The 11,708-nt window shown below is 43.3% G+C and overlaps 1 protein-coding gene across 1 annotated transcript in view; it reads right to left on the reverse strand.

The window, feature by feature from the left end:
* Window positions 1–7,471, reverse strand: part of CIB3 (calcium and integrin binding family member 3) — a 17,938-nt gene extending 10,467 nt beyond the window's left edge. Inside the window, exon 1 of the mRNA XM_010845591.1 lies at window positions 7,361–7,471. Coding sequence (XP_010843893.1) covers window positions 7,361–7,374 — 14 coding nt within the window. The 5' untranslated portion in view covers window positions 7,375–7,471. The remainder of the gene's footprint in view (window positions 1–7,360) is intronic.
* Between the last annotated feature and the right edge of the window lie 4,237 nt (window positions 7,472–11,708).

Genomic DNA, 11,708 nt, shown 5'->3' on the forward strand with positions numbered 1-11,708 from the left:
CCCTACCTGATAAGCTTCCAGTTGCTCATGAGTGAAGACTGTTTGCTTGTTGCCCATTAGTGGAGACCTCTGCCTGGACTCTGGAACAGGCTCCCAAAGCCCCCCAATCTCCTCAGGGCCACACCGGTTGCCAGGCTGCTGCTCACCAGTGTCTGGGCAAATCTCCCTGCCCTGGCTGTCACCTGCCCACCCTCCTCATCACCCCCAGCCTGGGTGAGACTCAAGTTACAGCCAAGCTCTCTGGGCAACGGCCTGAGTATATGTCCACAGTCATCAGGGCAAGGAGAAGGGCTCAGGGAGGTCACAGGGCATCCCTCAGTGGGGAGACCACACTTGCCATCACCAGTGAGACTGGTGTGGGGTGTGGGGCATCTTTGAGAAATGGGCAGGGTGATGGAGAGGCTGCCGGCACACTTCAGGTCAAATTCCAGCTCTTCACCTACTGGTCTTAGGCGGGTCACCTGGCCTCTCTGAGCCTTGTTTGCAAGATGGAAATTATATTAGTACCTACTTCATAGAGTAGTAAAGAATCTGCCTGCCAAAGCAGGAGACTTGGTTTCAATCCCTGGAGTCTGAAAGATTCCCCTGGAGAAGGAAATGGCACCCACTCCAGTATTCTTGTCTGGGAAATCTTACGGACAGAGGAGTCTGGTGGGCTACGATCCTTGGGGTCACAAAGAGTCGGACAGGACTTAGTGACAAAGCAACAAAAACACAGAGTTGTTCTGAAGATCCGATGAGATCATTCACTCAACTTCCCCAACCAAAAGCAAAATTTTTTTGACCATTGAATGTAAGCCAATTGTAGACACATGATAGTGAACAAGCTAGATGAGGTGTGCATTGGAGATGATGATGAGAATGATGTTATGGCTTGAGAAAAGCAATCTAATGTCTAAGTTTGGGTTAAATTAACACCATAGTTCTTTATTGCAGGACTCGTCAGACCCTTTAATATGTTAATGTGCACCACGCATCCTCAAGGGGTAAATTCAGTAATTTCCCCTACGTATTGAATGAATTTCATTCCAAGAGCACGTTCTTAAGTCCAATTCATTCATTAAGTCCAACAAAGTTAGTCTAAGCACTCAACTAATACAATTGGCTTTTTGTACTGTTCATACAGTAATAATACTTTTCACACACATGGTACATACAAAGCAAACACACAAAATAAAACATTTCAAATCCTACAGTACAGTCCCTTGAAAAGTGCAGTAGTACAGTACAATAGCTGGCGTACAGGGGCTGGCATCAAATGAACAGTCAAGAAGAGGAACCGACTGGAGGAGGGAGAGGAGGGGAGACGTGGTAAAGCTGGAGGACTATCAGCAATAGGAGATGGAGGGCAAGCTGCAATTTCACTCCCATCTGACATCGATGGCACCAATTCCAACTCCTTGCTGGAGCCAGATGCAGGTTCACATCTTTGAGTTTGTAACTTGAAGGTTCATATGTAGAGAACTTACTGGCAACGTAGCAGCTGCCAATGTTATTAAGACCCAGAATCCTCCTGGGCAGAAGGTCTGGGAGTCGGACGTTCCCAGCCTGGTATTCCCTGCCCTTCTGACTCAGGATCTAGCCTCCTTCCACTTTCCTCTCCTGCCTATCCACTTCCAGCCCCACACTCTAGACCCCCTGAACCACCCTTGAGGCTTCCCCTTCCCTCATCCCTGCTCTCCATGGCATGAACCATCACAATTCCTCCCACCAGGCTCCTCTGGCCCCTGCCTCAGCTTCCAAATATGCGAAGCCATCTTATATAATATGACTACGATCAAGCTTTAAAGAACCCCTGAGGATGATTTTTTGGGGAAAAAAAATGACAATACCAAGTACTGACAAGGATATAGAGCAACTGGAACTCTTATACATTGCTCATGGTGATGCAAAATGGTACAGCCACTCTGAAAAATGAGTTGGCAGTTTTTTAATAAAGTTAAACAGACACTTATACATGACTTAGCAATCCCACTCCTGGGCATTTGCCCAGAGGACATGAAAACCTATGTGTACACAATAATCCGCCCACAAAACAGAGACAACATTTGCCAATCACATAACTGGCAAGGGACTGGTCGCCAAGCTACATAAAGAACTGTCACAAGTCTACAAAAAAATAAAAAGAGGAGAAGGAAATGGCAACCCACTCCAGTACTCTTGCCTGGGAAATCCCATGACAGAGGAGCCTGGCAGACTACAGTCCATGGGGTCGCAAGAGTCAGACACTACTTAGAGACTACACCATCACCACCATCACAATAAAAAGGCAAATAACCCAAGTGAAAAATGGGCAAAGGTTAAGGGGAGGGAGGGATGAATAGGCGAAACGCAGGGGATTTTTAGGGCAGTGAAACCACTCTGAATGATACTATAATGATGAGTCTGCATCATTACACTTGCATCATTATACATTTGTCCAAACCCACAGAATGAACAACATCAAGAGTGAATTCTAATTTAAAACTATGGACTCTGACTGATTATGGGTCAATGTAGATTCATTAATTATAACAAATGCACCACTCTGATGGGGGGTGTTGGCAACTGGGGAGATGGTACATTAGTAGGGCAGGAGATGTAAGGGAAGTCTCTGCACCTTCCTCTCGGTTTTGCTGTGAACTTAAAACTGCTCTAAAAATGTCTATTAAAGCAAAACAAAACGGTTGAAGGATTTGAATAGACATCTCTCCAAAGAAGATATACAAATGATAAGCACATGAAAACATGCTCCACATCACTAGTCATTAGATAAGTTAAATGCAAATCAAAACCACACTCACTAGGATGGCTATAATAAAAAAAGGCACACAATAACCAGTGTTAACCAGGAGGTAGATGTATCAGAACCAGCATACACTGCTGGTGTGTGTTCATGCATGCATGCTCAGTCACTCAGTCATATCCAACTCTTTGTGACCCTATGGACTATAGCCTGCCAGGCTCAGAAGTCCATGGGATTCTCCAGGCAAGAATATTGGAGTGGGTTGCCATGCCTTCCTCTAGGGGATCTTCCTGACCCAGGACTGAACCCACATCTTCAGTGTCTCCTGCATTGCACGTGGATTCTTTACCACTGACCCATCGGGGAAGCCCTCACACTGCTGACAAAAATGCAAAATTATGCAGCCACTTTGGGAAACAATCTGGCAGGTCTTTAAAAAGTTAAACTTAGAGTTACCATATGACCCAGCAATTTTTACTCCTAGGTGAAGAGAATTGAAAATCTATGTCCCCATAAAAACTTGTACGTGAATGTTCTCTGCAGCATTATTCAAAACGGACAAAAAGTAGAAACAACACAAATGGGCATCAATCAGTGAATAGATAAAGAAACTGTGGTCTATCCATACAATGGAATATTATCCAGTCATAATAGGGAATGATTCATTGATTCATGCTACATCGTAGATGAACCTCAGAAACATTATGCTGAGTTAAAGAAGTCAGATGCAAAAGGCCACATGTTGTATGATCCCATTTATTTGAAATGTCCAGAACAGACAAATCCACAGAGACAGAGAACAAATTCATGGTTGCCAGAGGCTGAGGGAGGGGGCATGGGGAGTGACTGTTAATGGCATAGGGCTCCTTTAAATTTTTTTATTTTATTTTTGCCTGTGCTGGGTCTCTGTTGCTGTGAGCAGGGTTTCTCTACCTGTGGCAAGTGGGGGCTGCTCTTTAGAGCAGTGTGCTCTAAAGAAGAAGTGTGCAGGCTTCTCACTGAGGCGGCTTCTCTTGTTGCTGCTCTCAGACTCCAGAGCGCAGGCTCAGTAGTTGTGGCACATGGGCTTAGCTGCCCCACGGCACGTGGGGTTCTCCCGGACCAAGGATCGAACCCGTGTTGTAGAATGTGTCAGAATCCCCTTCCTTTTTAAGGCTGAATAATATTCCATGTTATGGATCTACCATGCTTTGTTCATCTATTCATCCACCCATGGAGACTTGGGGTTCTTTCATTCACCTTTTGGCTATTGTGAATAACACTGCTGTGAACACTAGTGTACATGGCAGTTATGTCCTTTGTTCTGTTGCGGGATATTGTGTTTAATCACCATGTCTCCTTAGGCCCCTGATCAGTCTGTGGTTTGGGGTTTTGGGGAAGTTTGGTGGGTTATTTTCATTACTTTGATAGTCTGGATCAAACTAGTCAATCCTAAAGGAAATCAACCCTGAATATTCATTGAAAGGACTGATGCTGATGCTGAAACTCCAATGTTTTGGCCACCTGATGTGATGAGCCAACTCATTGGAAAGATTGGAGACAAAATAAGAAGGGGGTGGCAGAAGATGAGGTGGTTGGATGGCATCACCAACTCAGTGGACATGAATTTGAGCAAAGTCCGGGAGATAGTGAAGGACAGAGGAGCCTGACGTGCTGCTGTCCATGGGGTTGCAAAGAGCCAGACACGACTTAGTGACTGAACAACAACAACAAAAACAGTCTTGAGGCGTACTAGTTAGAGCCTTTGTAGAATGGCCCTCATTTTGATTTGTCTGATGCTTTCTTATGATTGGACTGAATTTATGGGTTGGTGGGGGAAAGACCTCAGAGGTGATGTACCTAGCTCACTGGAACTGCACCAAACTTGGGTCTGATCCCCTGCCTGTAGTCAAGCCAATCTAATGACACCGGATTGTTCGGAAGGAAATTTCAGCGTTTATGGCAAGGTGCCCAATGCAGAGCCCAACAAGAAGCGTGGGCAGCTCATATTCAAAAGACCTGAAAACCATAATGCTTTTCAGGAAAGGGTTTTTAAAAGCAAGGTGAAAGAGCAAGTCACAGGGTGAATGGTCAGCTCTTGTATGTCCTTTTCACTGGGTGGTGGTGAGGTATCAAGGTGGCTATTTGGGGGAATCTCAATCGTCAACCTTCTGATTCCAACCAGTCTGGGGTTACCTGCTTGTGGGCAGCATACAGTTAACTTCTTCCACCTGCTTGGGGTTTCAATATCTGCTGTCTGTGCTGTGCTTAGTCACTCAGTCGTGTCTGACTCTTTGGGACCCCATGGACTGTAGCCCACGAGGCTCCTCTGTCCATGTGGATTCTCCAGGCAAGAATACTGGAGTGAGTTGTCATGCCTTCCTCCAGGGGATCTTCCCAACCCAGGGATCAAACCCAGGTCTCCCGCATCGCAGCCGGATTCTTTACCGTCTGAGCCATTAGGGAAACCAAAACAGCTCAATTAGGGCTTGGAATATCATCTATAGTTTTTGAGGAGGAACTAAAGGTCTTTTACTATGTCAATGACTAAACTATTACTATTTCGTTTGCTTAACTGTTTTCCTTTCTTTCTACATTTTCTCACTTCTCTGATTAAGTTCACTCTTCAGAACTTGGGAAAGGCCTAGGACACTAAAACTTTTCTAAGAACAAAAGGCAGAAGACAAGAGGGTCTGTCTCAGGCAAGGCTCTACAGGGTCCTGCTCAATTTCATTACCATGTCATACCAGGGATTACTTTTTTTTTTTTAATGTGGGCCTTTTTTTTTTTTAAGTCTTTACTGAATTTGTTACAATATTATTTCTGTGTTGTGTTTTGGTAGTTTGGCCATGAGGTAGGTGGGACCTTAGCTCTCTGATCAGGGATCAAAACCGCACCCCTTGCAGTGGGAGGTGACGTCTTAACCACTGGGCCACCAGCGAAGTCCCACCAGGGATTACCTGAGGGCTGTGCCACGTTACCGACAACTCTGTCTTGCTTGGAAGGCACTATTTCCCCTGTTTCCCCACCATACCATATGTGTTTTTCCCCCTTTCCATATCTTATTCTTTGAAAACAATGCAGATTGTCTTAAAGAAATGCTCCTTGCAAGAATCCTTGATAGCACAGAGGGAGATGTCATGTGATAAAGCAAAGACATTGACAACCTGGAAAAGTTGGAAAGTGATTTTGAAGAATATACTCTCAGGATGAAGATGTTGAGGAAGCCCTAACTGATTCATTGTATTTTCTTTGTTTGTAGACAAAGCAGCAGTACATGATGAAAATCTTGAGACTCTTTAAGAGGATATAAATTAAGGGGTGGTGGTCTAGTCATTAAGAATCTGCCTTGCAATGCAGAGGACTCAGGTCTGATCCCTGGTAGGGGAACTACGATCCCACAGGCCTCAGAGCAGCCAGGCCCATGCACTGCAGCTACTGAAACACACATGCCCTGGAGCCTGTGAGCTGCAGCTACTGGGTCAGCCTGCCACAAAGAGTCCATGCACCACACCAAAAATCCGCACAACTAAGACCCGACAAAGCCAAATAAAATACAAATGAAAAGAAATGAACTAAAAATTTTAAGTGATCAAAAGCATTGTGTCATAGTTTATTTGCCACGTTTAACCCCCTAGAACACAAATTATCAGTGAAATTAATCACCCTCAAGAGGATGAAAACTGGTTCGGAAGAGTAGGGGACAAGAAAACAAATATTTCAATAGGCCACAAAGTGGCCCTCCAAAGCTTAAACCTCCCTGACAAAATCTTAATTCATCAGTATTTAACTGTCTCTTTAAATTAAATTAAAGTGGTCTCTTTAGAAGGTAATAATGGGGAGTAAAAGTTGAGAAACACTTTCCTAAGATTTATAAAATAATGCATAGTCTTTATAAAAAGATTTATAAAAGTAATCCTCTTATTTGAGAGGATGGCCTCATAGTGGGTGACAAGGGCCGAACACTCAGTATGCATGGATTACATTTGTGCCTCAGTGTCTATACCTGTTAATATAAAACTAGGATGTTAATTAAAATTAGGTTTAAGGTTAGGGTTTTATTAATGTATAATTAGGATGATCAAACCAGTCAATCCTAAAGGAAATCAGTCCTGAATATTCATTGGAAGGACTGATGCTGAAGCTGAAACTCCAATACTTTGGCCACCTGATGTGAAGAACTGACTCATTGGAAAAGACCCTGATGCTGGGAAAGATTGAAGGCAGGAGAAAGGGACGACAGAGGGTGAGATGAGACGGTTGGATGGCATCACTGTTTCAATGCTCATGAGTCTGAGCAAGCTCCAACAGTTGGTTATGGACAGGGAAGCCTGGCATGCTGCAGTCCATGGGGTTGCAGAGTTGGACACAACTGAGTGACTGAATTGAACTGAGGATGATTTACATAAAAGGGTGACTGTGAGAGTAAATGAGGTTACCATATGAATTCATGTAAGTATTACCTGTTGTTGTTGTGATCATCATTCTCATTTTATAATAGAGGGAAGAGAAATTCAAAGAAGTCAGGCCACTTGCTCCAGGGCACACAGCCTTGGAAGTGACAAAAAGGGAGCTCCTAAGCCGCTGGGTTGCCTAGGGGAGAACAGATCTTCCCACCTGAGTCTGTCCTGTCCCTCCCTGAGAAGTTGGTATTACCTGGTTGCCGCCATCCGCTGGCATGGGAAAGCTGTTCCTTCCTTGGCAATCTCGTCAATTCCAGCTAGCCAAAGGTTGAGCCTATGGCTGGAAATTGGGCAGTCGTTTGCTGACCCCCGCAGGTAGAATGGGAAAAGGCTGACATCTTGCCCTCTTTCGTCAGGCCCCCTCTAGATTTATGAGAGCTTGCTTCTTTTCACTTTTTCTCTCTCTCCACACTGCTAATGCCCTCCCAAAAAAGTCCCTGGCACAGTTTGGGCAACATAAATACAAATTTAAATGCATAAACGCAGATACTCTTGGACTCAGCAATTCCACTGCTACAGATTCAGTTCAGTTCCAGTTCAGCTCAGTCGTGTTTGACTCTTTGCGACCCCACAAACTGCAGCATACCAGGCCTCCCTGTCCATCACCAACTCCTGGAGTCCACCCAAACCCATGTCCATCGAGTCGGTGATGCCATCCAGCCATCTTATCCTCTGTTGTCCCCTTCTCCGCCTGCCCTCAATCTTTCCCATCATCAGGGTCTTTTCAAGTGAGTCAGCTCTTCGCATCAGGTGGCCAAAGTATTGGAGTTTCAGCTTCAACATCAGTCCTTCCAATGAACACCCAGGACTGATCTCCTTTAGGATGGACTGGTTGGATCTCCTTGCAGTCCAAGGGACTCACAAGAGTCTTCTCCAATACCACAGTTCAAAAGCATCAATTCTTCAGCACTCAGCTTTCTTTACAGTCCAACTCTTACATCCATACACGACTACTGGAAAAACCATAGCCTTGACTAGATGGACCTTTGTTGGCAAAGTAATGCCTCTGCTTTTTAATATGCTCTCTAGGTTGGTCATGACTTTCTTTCCAAGGAGTAAGTGTCTTTTAATTTCATTGCTGCAGTCACCATCTGCAGTGATTTTGGAGCCCAAAAAAATAAAGTCTGACACTGTTTCCACTATTTCCCCATCTATTTGCCATGAAGTGATGGGACCGGATGCCATGATCTTTGTTTTTTGGATGTTGAGCTTTAAGCCAACTTTTTCACTCTCTTCTTTCACATTCATCAATAGGCTCTTTAGTTCTTCTTCACTTTCTCCCATAAGGGTTGTGTCATCTGAATATCTGAGGTTATTGATATTTCTCCCAGCAATCTTGATTTCAGCTTGTGCTTCCTCCAGCCCAGCGTTTCTCATGATGTACTCTGCATAGAAGTTAAATAAGCAGGGTGACAATATACAGCCTTGACGTACTCCTTTTCCTATTTGGAACCAGTCTGTTGTTCCATGTCCAGTTCCAACTGTTGCTTCCTGACCTCAAGAAGCAGGTCAGGTGGTCTGGTATTCCCATCTCTTTCAGAATTTTCCACAGTTTATTGTGATCCACACAAAGGCTTTGGCATAGTCAATAAAGCAGAAAGATGTTTTTCTGGAACTTTCTTGCTTTTTCAATGATCCAGTGAATGTTGGTAATTTGATCTCTGGTTCCTCTGCCTTTTCTAAAACCAGCTTGAACATCTGGAAGTTCACGGTTCATGTATTGCTGAAGCCTGGCTTGGAGAATTTTAAGCATTACTTTACTAGTGTGTAAGATGAGTGCTATTGTGCGGTAGTTGGAGCATTCTTTGGCATTGCCTTTCTTTGGGATTGGAATGAAAACTGACCTTTTCCAGTCCTGTGGGCACTGCTGAGTTTTCCAAATTTGCTGGCATATTGAAAAAATAGCAAATTTGCTGAAATTGAAGAAAGTGGGGAAAACCACTAGACCATTCAGGTATGACCTAGATCAAATCCCTTATGACTATACAGGAGAAGTGAGAAATAGATTTAAGGGACTAGATCTGATAGATAGAGTGCCTGATGAACTATGGATGGAGGTTTCTTGACATTGTGCAGGAGACAGGAATCAAGAACATCGCCAAAAAAAAGAAATGCAAAAAAGCAAAATGATTGTCTGAGGAGGCCTTACAAATAGCTGTGAAAAGAAGAGAAGTGAAAAGCAAAGGAGAAAAGGAAAGATATACCCATTTGAATGCAGAGTTCCAAAGAATAGCAAGGAGAGATAAGAAAGCCTTACTCGGTGATCAATGCAAACAAATAGAGGAAAACAATAGAATGGGAAAGACTAGAGATCCTCTTCAAGAAAATCAGAGATACCAAGGGAACATTTCATGCAAAGATGGGCTCAATAAAGGACAGAAATGGTAGGGACCTAACAGAAGCAGATGATATTAAGAAGAGGTGGCAAGAATACACAGAAGAACTGTACAAAAAAGAGCTTCACGACCCAGATAATCACAATGGTGTGATCACTCACCTAGAGCCAGACATCCTGGAATGTGAAGTCAAGTGGGCCTTAGGAAGCATCACTACGAACAAAGCTGGTGGAGGTGATGGAATTCCAATTGAGCTCTTTCAAATCCTGAAAGATGATGCTGTGAAAGTGCTGCAGTCAATATGCCAGCTACAGATTCAGGCCACTTGCAAAAGTCAGGTGAAATTTATGGGCACGTAGATGGTCACTGGGGAGGGCGTCACTCAGCCACCAGACATGCAGCTTTGAGAAAGGTGTGGTAGAGGTGGACCTGCTTTCTTGTGAAGCGTTTCGAGATATTTTGATAAGAAAAATCAGAGACAGAAATAAAAGAACATCACACAGATATATATATATATATGTGCCTATATAGGCATATACACACTTTTCTCTTTCCCAGGTGGCTCAGCAGTAAAGTATCTGCCTACCGTGTGTGAGATGTGGGTGCCATCCCTGGTCGGGAAGTTCCCTGAGGGAAGGAAATGGCAACCCACTCCAGTATTCTTGCCTGGGAAATTCCATGGACAGAGGAGCCTGGCAGGCTACAGTTCATGGGGTCTCAAAGAATCTTCATGACTTAGTGACTATACAACAACCAACACACATTTCTGTGCTGTAAAGAATCAAAATGAACGTGTTAATCGGTTTGGAAAGAAACGGGAAGTTTCTACTCTTTTGTTTTTCTACTCTTGTTTTCCTTTTTTTTCTTTCTTTTAACCTTTTCTGTACTGCATGGTTTTCTTACATGGAGCATGCACACATGTGTGTGTGTGTATGTGTGTGTGTATATGTGTGTGTGTATATATATATATTTATTTTTAATGTTAGAAAAAAATTATGGGAGATTTTAGGTTTCTTCCCTGTTTTCCTCAGTATTAAAAATTCAACAATAAAAAATTTTAACTCAATACATGAAAAGAAAAAATAAAAAAAAATCCATAAAGGCAGTCATGATATTCTGATAGAGAAAAGAGTCAAAGAGAAAGCAAGCATGGAGTAAGATCCCATTTTTACTTTTTAAAATTAGAGATAAGAGATTGAAATAAAGAAATTAACACAGCAACAGATTTTTTTTCCCCCTAGATGGGTTCTAATGTCTTCTTTGGGTTTTTCTGTATTTTTTTTAATTACATATTCCACAGTTAATGTTTGTGTATCTTTTGTAATCTGATAAAAAATAAACAGATAGATGCACAATACTGTGAACGTATTTAATGCTAACGATTTGTGCCAAAGAACTGATGCTTTCCAATTGTGGTGCTGGAGAAGACTCTTGAGAGTCCTTTGCACAGCAAGGAGATCAAACCAGTCATCCTTAAGGAAATCAACTCTGAGTATTCATTGGAAGGAATGATGCTTAAGCTGAAACTCCAATACTTTCTCCACCTGATGCGAAGAACTGACTCATTGTAAAAGACTCTGATGCAGGGAAAGATTGAAGGCAGGAGAAGAAGGGGACCACAGAGGATGAGATGGTTGGATGGCATCATAGGCTCCATGGATATGAGTCTGGGCAAGTCTGGGCACTATCCGGGAAACAGTGGCAGACAGAGAAGCCTGGAGGCCACAGTCCATGAGGTGGCAGAGTCAGACACGACCTAGTGACTGAACAACAAAACAACATACAAGTTACAATGTTCGTGAAAGGGTACAATTTAAATGGGTGCATTTTACTGTCTATAAATTGTACCCCAAATAAATCGATTTTTAAAAATATTTTAAATACCACAAAAGTATTTCACATACTATCCTCATTTACCTGAAAAACTAACGATTACTTATACGGTTTACAAAATCAGTTTATCCATTGAACCCTCAAATATGGCAGTGACAGAGAACACAATATCCAAATACGTGCAACCACTCAAGAAAACGTTGCTGTGCTGTGCTTAGTCGCTCAGTCGTGTCCGACTCTTTGCGACCCCATGGACTGTGGCCCATCAGGCTCCTCTACCCCTCGGGATTCTCCAAGCAAGAATATTGGAGTGGGTTGCCGTGCCCTCCTCCAGTGGATCTTCCCAACCCAGGGATGGAACCCAGATGTCCC

The sequence above is a fragment of the Bison bison genome, unplaced genomic scaffold, assembly GCF_000754665.1.
Source record: "Bison bison bison isolate TAMUID 2011002044 unplaced genomic scaffold, Bison_UMD1.0 scf7180017864221, whole genome shotgun sequence".
NCBI classification, from domain to species: Eukaryota; Metazoa; Chordata; class Mammalia; order Artiodactyla; family Bovidae; genus Bison; species Bison bison.